General features: G+C 44.7%; 1 protein-coding gene across 3 annotated transcripts in view; it reads right to left on the reverse strand.

The window, feature by feature from the left end:
• The window catches only part of LOC131913343 (myomegalin-like), a 62,027-nt gene extending 50,941 nt beyond the window's left edge, over positions 1–11,086 (reverse strand). Inside the window, exons 1-5 of one of the 3 annotated variants that reach the window (XM_059265940.1) lie at positions 9,539–11,086; positions 2,835–2,978; positions 1,703–1,822; positions 1,374–1,466; positions 1,048–1,260 (exon numbers count right to left, since the gene is read on the reverse strand). In XM_059265940.1, the coding sequence (XP_059121923.1) occupies positions 1,048–1,260; positions 1,374–1,466; positions 1,703–1,822; positions 2,835–2,978; positions 9,539–10,648 (1,680 nt within the window). In that variant the 5' untranslated portion in view covers positions 10,649–11,086. The remainder of the gene's footprint in view (positions 1–1,047; positions 1,261–1,373; positions 1,467–1,702; positions 1,823–2,834; positions 2,979–9,538) is intronic. The other 2 variants (XM_059265939.1, XM_059265942.1) reach the window with 2 other exon arrangements.
• Between the last annotated feature and the right edge of the window lie 2,686 nt (positions 11,087–13,772).

The following is a 13,772-nucleotide window of genomic DNA, read 5'->3' on the forward strand; positions in this document are numbered from 1 at the left end:
AACCAAAAAAAAATAAAATAAATAAAAAAATAAAGTAGCAAAAAATACCATTATTTAAATTGATATAGAAATGTATATAGGGCATAAATCAAACAGGATATGAAAGCTTATGAAAGTTATGGAGTAGAAAGTTGATTTGACAGCGTAGTTCAGCGTTCACTTTCTGGTTTGAAAGGACAGCTCTGAAGTCTGCCAAGGGAGAGTCTGCACTGTACCCCGGAGCCCTTTACTAAGCTCAGAGCTGCTACCATCTTCACCCCTAAAGAATTCAGCTTCATAATTTGCATTATACCCCAACCCTGAAAAATATTTGAAATTTCAGTATTTCTAAAGGAAATTCAGGGCTCATAATTAATTTCTGAACTACTAAAATAGGAGATATAGCATGTGCTCCACACTAATAAGATAAGAGGTATAATGCTTACATGCTAATTATAGATGTAAATGCCCTTCCCTACTTTACCTAATGACTTTTTCAATTCAGTTCATTTATTTACTTTGTGTGTGTGTGTGTGTGTGTGTGATGCATGTGAGTGCAGGTGTGCATGTGTGGAGGTCCAAGGGAACAATGTTCAGGAGTTGGTTCTCTCCTTCCAGCAGAGGTCCTGGGGCTCAACTGCTTGTGAGGCAAGCGCATTTTACTTGCTGGGCCATCTCACCCGCCCCAGCTGTCTTTACGCTTTCAGAACGACAGGACAGCAGATACCTCCTCCTTCATGAAGCTTTCCCATGCCTTCCTTCCCCAGCCCCTCTTAGACATAGGAACATAAAGCTGCATCTTTGGCAGTATTCGCCCTATTGTAACTGTCACCTGACTGCCTCTCCTACTAAACTAAGTAATTGAAGAGGCAGAGTCTCTGATTTTCACCTTTATATTTCCAGGACACAGTCTGCTCACCTGGTACATGACCCACGGGCAACAAATACTGAACCAGATTAGACTAAGCAAATGATTCAAGGGTTCAGGTTCGGCACAAACCGGCCTGCTAAAAAGTTACTGTGGGGGCAAAGTCAGCCTTGGGAGCAATCAAACGGTTAATGATTTACCTGGTTATGTTTCCAAGCAGCTTCCTTCTGTTGCTCTCTCTCCTGTGCCGCAGCCTCTACAAACTGCATGCATCGCTTGACATCGGCCAGTTGCCGTTCTTTCTGGCGCACCAGCCTCTGCAGCTTCTGGATTTCAAGCTGGCTACAGAACAGAGCACTCTGAAGATCAAGCAGGGCCACCTGTTGCTGAGCTGGGGCCGCTCCCTCTGAGCTCTGAAAAGAGCAGAACCATAGTCATAATCACAATCACAAGGAGGAAAGCCTGGAGCAGCAGGGAGAACTGTGCAGCCCAGGGGACGCCACTCCTGCCTACGGCCCTCACGTACGTGAAGCTGTCCAAGCTGGCTTTGGTGCAGCATCTCACGGAGCGTCACCATTGTGTCATTTTGACCTTCGATCACCTGGTACAGCTCCTCGGTCTGGAAATGAGAGAGGGATAGCATGCTGATGGTAACAAACTACACATAACAAATTACATTATCTCTCCTGCACAGACGCTAGCAACAGAATCATTCCAAAATACCTACTAAGTGGACAACTTTCCATGGTAAGGTTTGCTACTCTCACAGGAGTGACTTCTACAAAATACAGAGTACTTATCTACTTCCACAGGATGAACTATTTCCCACAGGCCTGTGATTACGTAACATTTTACCTCACTTTCCCTGCTTTTTAGTGATTCCTTGAGGCTTTGAATTGTCACATCTTGCTCCTGAGACGACTCCTGTGCGGATTTTAGTTCACAGCTCATTTCATTCAGTTTCTCTTGAAGAATCTGAATTCAGCAGAAAAACTCTGTTAGCTCCATGATGGCTTTAACTCGAGGGCCATCAACCTGTCCTGTACATCTCGGGTTTAGAGAAAGTCTTAGGGCATACTGTCTCGTTTCTTTCCTGTGCATAGTAACCATGAGAGTCTGAACATGAAGAGAGGTAGCGAATATGAACTGCTTCCCTCAATACTCGAACCCCTCAGTTCTCATGCACTGCACATTCTCTATGTCCAAAGCCATACTATTCTTCCGGCCCTTCCATATGACCAAGGAGTGCCTGCTGTCTAGTATAGGACAGGCTACTATAAAAGCGTACTAGAGCAGATATTCAGGAGCCCCCTTGGGACGACTGCCTTGTAAGCAGATATTAAATCTATGGACTATACAGGAATAAGAAGGCACACTAACATCAAGAGCACGGACTTCTGGTCTCAGAGCCTTACTATACAGAGTTAAAGATCAAGAGCACGGACTTCCGGTCTTAGAGTCTTACTATACAGAGTTAAAGATCACATAGAGGGTCTAATCTCATTCCTAGATGGCAGCAGAAATTGGGGTACGCATGGAACAAACTAAAATCCTGAGAAGAAACAAAGGGAAGGTCTGGGCAAGCTATGAGGATCTGAGTTTGACCCCAGCAGTCACATAAAAAGGTGTGTGCTTGTAATCCTAACTCTGGGAAGGTGAAAACAGATGGATCCCTGAGCTTGCTGCCAACCAACCTAGCCTAATTTTCAAGCCCCGGGTCCCAGTGAAAGACTATGTCTCCCAAATACCCCAAGGTAGATAGTTCCTGGGGAAGAGTACCCGAGACTGACTTCTAGTCCGCGTGCACCCACATGCATACCTACCTGTATGCACACAACTCACACAGACAAGGAAGGAAATAAAGATGAAAGTGTAGAACTATTCTTTGAAATCAACTACTCCCCAGAGAACCGGGAATGCCACAGTATTCACCTCCCAAGTCCTACTCAGGATGACGGAGCTGGGCTAGAGCCAGTTCTGGCCTTACCTTGTTGGTGGCCTCTGTTTGCTGGATTTTGTCCTGGAGCTCTTCCACGTGGGAATCAGACACAGATTTACTGATAACAGCCTGGGTTACAGGGGTCTCCTCGGAGCTCAGCTTCTGTTGCTTGAGTAACTTTTCAGGCTGGGGCTGGGAGGCAGCAGGGAGACAAGCACACTGAGTGAACGCAGTCAACAACCCATTTGATTTCCATGTTCAAACTGGGCCTCCTTTTCCAGAGAGCACTCTTAGCAAGTGGCAGGGCTGTCTTCCGGAAGTCACCGGTCATCAGTGATGTGAAACCACCGTCCCTACCACTTGTCATTCTCTACCCGTTCTCACAAACCCTGCTTTGTCGGGGAAAGCAAATAACTCAGAATTTAAAGAGAAGAGGCACTTAAAAAAAAGAACAGGATTATGGCAATCCAATATTTGCTTCATTCTCTTTCATTCTGTCTAACCAGGAAATAACAAAGACATCAAAGGGTCAAAGTTACATTCCAATTACCTGTCCTATAACAAGCCTGTTTGTGTTGTTGGAAAACCTGTAACCCTTTTTTAATATGGGCCATCCATTAGAAAACAGCATTTCTGGTCACCAAATCTCCTTAGTTTATACTACCGTTGATAGGAGATGCCCTTGTCCTTAAGAAATACATATGGAGTATCTAGAGTAAATGGCAAATCTCCATAACTATTAATAAGTCTCACTTGTTTGCAAGGCAAAAATGTGGCAAAACAGCAGTAGCACTTGGTAAATCCAGGTGAGGAAGCGTGGGAGGCTTTTGTCTCTCTCTTTTTTTTTTTTTTTTGGCTCCATAAATCAAAAGTATTAAAAATGAAGGGTGGAAAATAAAAATAAAAACATAACCGTAACAGTCTGGAAGGACATGTGCTTTCTAAGAATACTGAACCTTGAAGAGCATAAGGTGGACTACACATCAAACTACACCTGAAGATCACGAGGAGCTAAAATACGGGCTGCCCAAGGAACTCGTGGGGCATTAAGTCCTCCCTCCCTGCCAGCCCCTTTCTCTTCAGGAGAACAAAGAACAGCTATTCATGTGTTTCTTTCTTCACACGCTCGAACTTTACCACCCTCCAGGGCCTGGGGTTACAGCTGACTGTAAATGTCTTCCTGCAAGGGACTGTGTGGAGGAAGTCAGGTGTGTTCTGTTTCCCCAGGGCTGTTTATCACCGTTTCTAACACTAAAATACAGAGCGTGGTGTGAGGTTCTGTGGGGAGTACAATTCAGGCAAATATTTAGCTCTGGAGCCCAACAGTCTTGGTCTCTTGAGGAAGTGGTCATACCAAAAGACTAATTCGTCTTGACAGGTCATATAAAAAAGATTCTTGGGAGAGACAAAATTTATCTAGATCTAAAAATGAGGATGAGATGTTCGCAGCCGGCTATGGCAAGTGAGGAAGAATGTTCTGGAAAAAGGGGAGGAATGAGTGGGGCTAGTGGATACAAAATATCAACTTTGTTACTTTTCTAAGCAGAGTGATCTTGTAACTGACCACTGACATCAAATCACCGTTTTTCCTTTCTTTTTTTTTCTTTTCTTTTTTTTTCCTTTGAGACGGTTTCATAACCCAGTCTGGCCTCAAGCTCACAACTTTGCCTCAGCTTCTCAACTGCTAAGACTGCAAGCCTACTCCATGGCGCCCAGTTTCAAACCACTGCTAAGAATGAAAAGGGTGCAATTAATTCTGTCAGGAAGAACAGGTACAAATGAGGATGCTTTATCACCTTGTTTACAAGCCCACAGCGATTTCTGAGCAGCTCATTAAAAGGCTGTTTTATCCCCACTAAACAAATTGATAAAACAAAACCTTTAAATCCTACAAGGTGAGATGATTGAAGCAGTACTAAGACATGGTCCCAGACACAAACACATGACAGGAAATTAAAACAACCAGAAGAGTGCTGAAGTTGACAATGACCCATGAAGACGCTCAGCCTTCTGAGAGCATCCTCTAGAAGCTGGACTTCAAGGCTTGCTTTGAGGAGACATGGGAGTGAAGTGGGCCCCTTTACCCTGGTTACGCCTCTCAGTACAGCTCGTTAACTTCATCCGCTCCCTCAACACACACCTGTTGAGCACTAAGGAGCACACACTATGTTGGAGGGAAAAAAAAACTGTATAGGACAAAAGTGACTGCTCTTGAAGCAGACTTTACAGCACTTGGATTTGGTGGCTACACAATAAATACGGAAATACAGAGTATCAGCAAATATGGAGTATCCACTAGTGGTTCCTCCTTTGTAGTAACACAGGAAAAGTACTACGGAGAATTGGAGACTGTTACTTTATATCAACTAGAGGAGGGTTCCTTCTGAGACAGTATCCAAATGGACATCTGAAGGGGTCAAGAGACAGTCATTCTATAGCAACGGAGGATCCAGCCAGTCAGAGAGAACAGCTGACGGAATCTGAGCCTGGAAAAGAAAGGCCTGTATGTCTAGAAAGGTATATCCCAAGAGAAATACAGCGTGAGGCACGGGTGTAATTTTTAATTTTCTCATAGCTTCCCTGAATAAATAAATAAATTTAAAAAGTGAACTTAGTTTTGACAATGTTTAAGCTAATATTTTTAAAACATTACAAATGTGATCAATATAAAAAATAAGATATTGTAATTTTTAAGTATTTGAAATCTGAGGTCTATTTTACACTTAGAGCACATTTCAATTCAGATTAGCCACAGATCAAGTGCACCAGAGGGATACAGGCTGATGGGGGTCTTATTAGAACACACAGGACAAAGGGCAGAGTAACAGGATCAAGTGTTAAGGGAGGCACAGCCCGGGTCTTACACTCCTGTACAGAGGGGATAATTCAGCTAGATTTATCTGAACCGGGATGAGAAGTGTCTGCAGTAGTTCATGTACTCACTTTTTATTTTTGATGGTGCTGCATATCAAACCTGGGGCCTCGTGCAGCTCTGTCCCCAGCCCTGACTGCAGAGTTTTCTAGCAGAAAAGCAATCCTATTTACGTGTTCAAAAGCTCGCTCCAGCTGCTCTGTGATGATGCACAGTCAAGAAGCCCCTGATGCACAGTCAAGAAGCCCCGGCAGAAAGGCGATCAGCCAGGAAGCAGGTGAAAGGTGGCTGGATCAGAAAGACAGCAGTGAGGAGATAAGCGGATGGGTCTGGGCCGGTTAATGTGCTGTGGCTCCAGACAAGTGGGGGCCCGAGAAGAAGAAGCAAGGATGATGACTCCCAGAAATACTTGAGATATTTGTTGTGAATACAAGACGCCTCCCCTGGAGCAATAGGAATGATGTCACACACATACCACAAGTGATGACTGAAATAGATACCTACAATTCTAACGGACAAAGAAAATTGTCAGTGATTCAGTGGTAGAGCAGCCCCTATAAGACCTGGCTTTTTGTTTCCTCGGTGTAAAATAACTCTCCAGTCATGTCCACTACAAATATGAAATCTCAACCATAGCAAGCAGAATTGAAGAAATTCACTCTAGGACTGGAAATACAGTGCAGCTATTATGTTTACCTAGCATAAACAAGACCTCAGACTCAAGCCCTAAAGCTCTAGTGCTGGGATCAGGGAACAGTTTCACTATTAAAACAGCAGGAAGGTAGTCCTATTCATTCACTTTACATCAGAGAATTTAGGGCTCTGAAGGAAGCCATAATATGCTAACCAGCCATTCCAATCCCACTTTACATACAAGGAAATGGAAAGCTACATAAGGTAGTTTAAGATAGTCAAGTGACAGAAAAGGTTCAGAAGTGTCCAGGGAAAACTAAATTGCAGCTGGTGATGCAGCTTTTATTCCTATGAACCCACAGCTCACCATACCGTCAGGAACATTTTAGGGATCAAAGGTTTGTGCTTAATGAATGAGACCCATAAAAAGAAACCCAACTAAAACAGGCCTGTCTCCTACTTCCCAGGCAATGTTCTAATCCTTCAGCAGCCCTCTTGGAAGCAAGATCATTTCCTTGTATATGTTCCTCTGTATGCCCACGTTTATATTCACATATATGTGGTCTCTACGCCTCCGTGTACATAAACACAAGGATACAGGAGGGGCAACTTTGAAGCAGAAGATTGCCACAGGCAAGGAATCTGCATCTCATGTGAATGGCTCAACCTGAATCACAGGAAACTTCTGATTCTGTGAATGACTTATTTAAGACATGGGAGGTGTCTGTTTCACCTCTCTTCATCATTTACTCTTTTATAGCAGGGAAAATGACTTTTCAGAGAAGCCCAAAGGCCATTTAGTAAGTTCCTCTGAGTCAGGACTGTGTACTAAGTTCTTGTGAAGTACTAAGCACATAGGCTTATAGGTCCTGGAAAGATTCTACAGAGCCCGATGTCGGTGATCCATAGATTAGTAGCATTAGGGTAATTCCCAGATACTTGGCTTCTACGACCATGACCTAACCACAATGTCCTTTCAAATTAATTACTTTCAAGTCAGAGTTAGTATGCATGCTTCATCAATCTGAAAAAGGGGAGCGATGTCCAGGCCTAGTGTACACAACACAAGGCTAAAGAGCAGTTGTTTTTACCTCTGCATCAGCAGCATTTTTCCGGGCATGTTCTAATCCTAATAGTGAGTCACAGATCTCAAACTGCTATAATCGCCTATCCTACTGTTAATCATCAGACACAAACAAGAACCAACTGTTAGCATAAAATTAAAGACCCAACCTTTGACTAGTATTTAATGTCTGTATTTCCCAAAGGGCCTGATCTACCAAAATATACAGCAAAGATTTAAGTGAGACAAATTCACAATAGTCCCAAGGGAGCAGGCCTTGCCATTGTAAGGTTTGAAGCAAAGGTATGCTCTTTGAATGTGGACAGAAAGAAGCCTGTAGTGGCCCAGAGCTCCGTGGATTGCTGTTTACTAAAGGACCACACCCCCTTATCGTAGCTTTCCTATGTCAGGAAATAAAGAAGGAAATTACTACCCAGAACCAGACGTCAAACCTTTCTGCAGATGATCTGAAGAGGCAGTGTCCACAGAAGGCAAATAAACGATTTGCATAGTATCAGAAAGCAAGAGAAATATACTGTTGCTGTTTATCTTACTATAAGGAAGGAGGTGTAGGGGTGAGGGTGGGACGGAAGCCAAGCCACCAGGAGGGATCTTCATGCTGACAGTTAATACACATACAATGGGTTCAGTGGAGGATTAAACAAAGGAATCAAAATGACTAAAAAGAACGGTTCTGTTGTAAGAAAAAGTTTGCTTTCAAGGTTCTTGTATCTACAAATCAAAAAGAAAATTAACAAAAAACAACTTATTTCCCCATCGTGACCAGCCTATTTTCAGATGCTAATATGAGAATACCACGTTTAATTTGTAGCATCTATGTCTGGTCACAGAAACACTGTTTGGGCCAAACACAGAAGTGAGGCTCCATTAAAGAAAGAAAGGAAGCACCTAGGTGCTAGGCATGTAATGAAAGCACTGTTTTGCATATATTTTAAAACATTCCTTGTTCTTTCTGCTAACGTTCTTATTGGTATACAGATTTTACATGCGGTCTAACTATGCCTCAAAAATCCTATTTCACTGGAACCTCAACTTCACTCATTACCAGACTGTAAGTTTCTGGACCCCTGTTGACTGAGGACTAAGATTCCCAGTGACTTCTAGATTGTCCACCTTTGCCAATTGTGCCAGGATGTTTAACAAAGTTAATTGAATCTAGCATTTAGTGTTGCTGTGGAAACAAAGTAACAGCTACCTGGTCCCTGTAAATAGCTGAATTTAAAGGGTGGTCTGCAATCTGTTAGGTGGGTGTGAATAGTTCAAATTAAGTTCATTCTCCAGTCATGAAGAAAGTCAAGACTATGGTGAGTGAATCCCTTTCTTACTAACAACTACCTTTCAGTATGGCTGAGTAGAAAAGCTGCCTGTACAGTCTTTGCCTTAACTTTATGAGTGACAACATTTGAATTCCCAAATATCTTCCATGAACGAGTCACCATTGATTCTCAAATGACTGTTATTATAATAAACATTGCCCAGATGTTCCTTCGAGAGATTAACAGGTTTTACCCACCCTATGCTATGCGCTACCCATTTTGAGGCATCTGGGGGATGAAAAGCTTAACGCTCCAGGGAGAACTGGCCAGGAACCTAACTCTCTTACAGAAAGACAATGGAAGATATCATGCACAAATCTAAAAACAAAAATGGCAAAAAAATCAATGGGTGGGGGGACTTTTGGTGCCATAAGTGAAATGAAATGTCTTCTTTCTACAGGAAAAGAATCTTTATCTTTTGATATGTAAAAGATACACAATTTTGACAATAGAAAAATCAACAAATAATGTTTAAAAGGTTTATGAAAAACAATTTACCTAAGTGTAAGTCACATTTACTAAATGGGGCATGAGCAAAAAGTATAGCCAACTCGGCCGGGTGGTGGTGGCGCATGCCTTTATTCCCAGCACTTGGGAGGCAGAGACAGGTAGATCTCAGTGAGTTCGAGACCAGCTTGGTCTACAGAGTGAGTTCCAGGACAGCCAGGACTGTTAAACAGAGAAATCCTGTCTTGAAAAACCAAAAAACAAAACAAAAGTATAGCCAAGATGGGCTTAAAGGTTATTTTTTTTCCAGCCTAGAACATTATTATCCTGAAACTCATCAAATCACGGGAAACCTATGGACAGCTCATCAGAAAGGCACGCATGTAGCCATTGTGTATACCTGGAACTGGAGTGGCAAATACTCTTCATCGAGATCATCCCACAGCTCCTGTAGGTCTGAAAGGTCCAAAGGATAGCTCACAGGTGTCAAAGGCCTGTTAAGGAAACTGGAACTAACTCCATTTGTCATGATATGGCCAGGCTTGGCTCCAAGTGGGCTGGATTTCACTGGAATTGGAAGCTTGCTCCCTCGGGGACTCTGAAGGGGCTTATATTCAAGACCTTTAATCATGCTAAGAGCTAGCTCCAGTTTGTGGTTACAGAAATGCTGTGGAGCCTGTTCATCCGAACAATAGTCACACTTTAGAAGTTCTTTGGTACTTCTCTCCGTTTCCTCGTCTTTCTGTTGGGGAGGACTGGCCTGCACACTAGCATCCAAAGATTCCACCGAGGAACCTGGCGTCCCTTCCTCCATGCTTTCTCCATCCGGGGGTACTTTTGTGCTTGCTAAGTCTGGCGGCCCAACCTCGGACAATGCTGGTTCTTCGGTGCAAATGCTGGTAGAGTACCTGCTAGAGGGGGCATAAGAAATACTTCTGGCCACTTTGCGAGGCACCTTACAAATGGCTTCATAGTCAGAATCCGCAACCCGCAAAGCCGCACAACCACGGCATCTCCTGGGTCGGTTTCCGGGGCCTTCAGAACCATGACAGCTGTGTGACTCCTGAATCTGATCCTCATTTTCAACCCAGCACTCAAACCCTGAAAAGGCAAAGTCTTCCTGGAGCAGGGCAGAGTACCTCATGTCTGGCAAGCTGGAAATGTCAACCGTCCCACTCCCCGCCTTATTCTCCTCGCCAGAGTCATCGTTATTCTTCCGATACATACTGGCGATGCAAAACTTGAGGCGATCCTTTTCCAGCAGCAGCTTCTGCAAGCGCTCGAGAGACAGGGCTTCGATCCTTGCAATAACAGTATCAAATCGATAGATGCGATCGAGCATGAAAGCGCACTTGCTGCAAGCAAACTCGGCTCTGCCATCACGAGTGACATCTTTGCCTAGGACGTAGGAAAGCAGAACTTGGAGGTTGAGCTTGGACGTGGTATGGAAGATCCAACGCCGCTGGTTTCCACACAGCTCCCGGGCACAGATCCTGCAAATCTCTTTCATCTTTACTCCGGGAGGGTGCCGAGCGAGCGTCTCTGTAACGGCCCCAGCTGCGAGCTGCTCACTGGCTCTGGGATGCGCTCCTCTTCCCACCTTGATTGTCTGTGGCTGGCATGGTCCTGCCCGGGGTCCTCACTGGGTAGGGGCGCACCTCAGAGCGCGCAGGCTCTGGGTACCACACGGCCAGCCCCGCCCCTCGGGCAGGGGGCGGGCGCGGAAACACCGAGGGGGATGCTGAGTGACAGGATGCGAGCCGAGCGCCGACGCTGCCAAGGCCCCTACAGCTGTCTCTCCGGCGGGCCGCCGTGTCCTCTACGTCCTCCCGGGCGGGCAGGCAGGGCTCCCGGACTGTTGCAGAGGCTCGGGGCTGACGCAAAGCCCGGGCGATGAGGCATCAGATTTCAAGATGGCGCCGGGGCAGGCGGCCTCCGCGAGACTCCTCTGGGAGTTGTAGTCCGACCGCGGCGGCTCTGCGCATGCGGGCTGGCGAGCGCATCGCCCCCGCCCTCAATCCAGTCTCTCCAGCTATCCCGGTAAGGCGGGCTTGTCTCCGAGTGGAGAGTGGAAAACCAGGTGTCAGGCCAGTGCCGGGCTGCTTTACTCTGATAAGATCTCACCAAATGCACGCCCTGATCCCTTCAAGGAATCTCCCTCCTCTGCTGGATGCCTTGAGGCTCCTCCCAGGGAGGAGAAAGCCCAGTCCCCTCCCTGTCGGTCCACGGCCAGTGAGTGCCACGTACTCTGGACGTGGCCTGGCGGTGCCACTAGGTACCGCTGCGCCACCGCCTTCTCCTGCCGCCGCCCCACCTCCTCTCCTAATTCTGTCTGCCTCTGGGGTCAGAAGGCCCCAGGCGGCCGGCCGAGATGGGTGGGGAGGGCCTGATAACTAGAGGAGGCAGGTGGAGCGGGTTTGCCGCTGCCAAGCTAAGGTTGAACCTTCCCTGCTGTTGGATGGATCTAAGAACGGAGACTAGTGTTTCTCCCATCAGGGTTGGGGGATGGGTGGCTAGGCCCAGCTGGCCTAGGTGTTTTGTCCTTTTATGGAGTGGGGAGTGGGGCATGGACAGTGCACAATGCAAGCACCTGAGAGAGGAGTCCAGCAAACTCCGGGTGACTGCATCTGTTAATCAAGATTTTAAAGATAACAAGAGAAAGGGCTTTGTCAAGCTTGAGGCCTCCTGAGAGAAGAGTATCACGACATGGAGAGGGGAGACAGTGGCTTCTTTGAGAATGTTTTCAACTCAAGTACTTCAGAATTAGGGCTGGAAATTCACTGGCATGGTTAGTACTGGGTTTTACTACCGTGCACTTAAGCCCCCCACCCTTGTGTACTGAACTTCACACACAAAGGAAGGGAACGTGGAGCATCTACTGGTTGAGATGGTGGTAACACAAACTGTTGTGGGTTAAGAATTCACTTCCGGACTTGAGAGGCAAATACCAGAGGAGGAACCTTATCCCCAGGAACCACTTGAACTTCCCCCAGAGCAGGAACTCAAGTCCCTAACCGACTTATGAATTCTAACATTGTGAGACCGGGGCTGTTGTAATTATTCTAATCACCTAAACAAAATCCTGGAGCTTTGTCTGCAACGTAACTTTGCATATATAATTTCATCTAAAGACACAGATTCTGATCCTCTAGTCAAGATCATAAAATGGGATTCCAAGGAAACAGCTGCAGTTTTGTATCCTCTAGATATGTGAGCTTGAAAGTCATAAGAAACTGAGCAACAATTTTTGAAATATACGAGGGTTTCTGGACTCACCCTAACTGATGGACAGGCAAAGAGCATTCTACTCCCCCCTAGATAAAATACTCCAAAATTACATCGAAAAATAGATGGTGAGTTATCTATCACACCAGAACTAGCCCTACCTAACATGATCATTGGTATTTAAAATCACTTGATCATAGTCAAAAGGTAATTAGTGTAGATTTAAAAACAAAACAAAACAAAACAAAATCTTGAAGCCTAAAGTTTAAAAATAAAACTTAGAAGAAACATGACAATAAGTTTAGCATTTTATGATCCTTATGGTCATCTTCATCACAATTTGTAGTTAACAGTGGCTCCTTAGAAGGAAGCAAAATGGGGTAGAAGGAACTAACTGAAGATATATCATTCTATATATAGACTATGAATCATTTGAATTTAGACCAATGAATATTCAGGTATCACCTTTAATTTTCTGGGTTTTTTTTTCATTAAATATTTTCTTTAAAAAAATTTTAGCTTAAAAAAACTATATGTGCATGAATATTTTTCCTGCATGTATGTATATGCATGAAGGTATATGCACCACATATGTGCCTGGTGCATATACATGCAGGCAAGTTCAGAAGAGGGAGTTGGTTTCTCTGGGCCTGAAACTTGCAGTTCCAGATGGTTATGAGCCATATAGGTGCTGGGAACTGAATCCATGCCCTCTGTGTAAGAGAAACAAGTACTCTTAACAGCTAGGTCATCTCTCCAGCCCTAAATGTCTTTTAAATTTAGAAAAGACCCCAGAGGTAAAGCCAAAGGCTGTGCCAATTTAACATACCAGGTTCTACTTAGATCTAAGCCATAAAACTTGAAAGTAAAGGGAAATGTTTGTAACTTACATGATGTACACATAGTGTGGGCAACTCAATATAGACAAAGGCTCAAATAGGGATATACAAATTAATAATGGTTATATCTGGGGACTGAAATGAGTATGTTTTATGTGACCTTGGAATAATCTAGAGTTATCCGAGAGGAAGGATCCTCAATTGAGAAAAAGGCCTCCATAAAATCTGACTGAAGGCAAGCCTTGGGGCATTTTCTTAACTAGTGATTGATATGTGAGGGCCCAGCCCATTGTAGGTGGAGCTGGCCCCAGGCTAGTAGTCCTGGATCCTATAAGAAAGCAAGCTGAGCAAGCCATGAGGAGCAAGTCAGTAAGCAGCACTCCTCCATGGCCTCTGCATCATCTCCTGCCTCCAGGTTCCTGCCCTGTTAGATATCCGTCCTGAGTTCCTTCAATGGTGAACAGTGATGTGGAAGTGTAAACCAAATAAACCTTTTCCTTCCCAATTTGCTTCCCAATTGGTGTTTCATCACAGCAACAGTAACCCCCTAACTAGGACAAAAGACAAAGA

The sequence above is a fragment of the Peromyscus eremicus genome, chromosome 6 (assembly GCF_949786415.1).
Source record: "Peromyscus eremicus chromosome 6, PerEre_H2_v1, whole genome shotgun sequence".
Lineage (NCBI taxonomy): Eukaryota > Metazoa > Chordata > Mammalia > Rodentia > Cricetidae > Peromyscus > Peromyscus eremicus.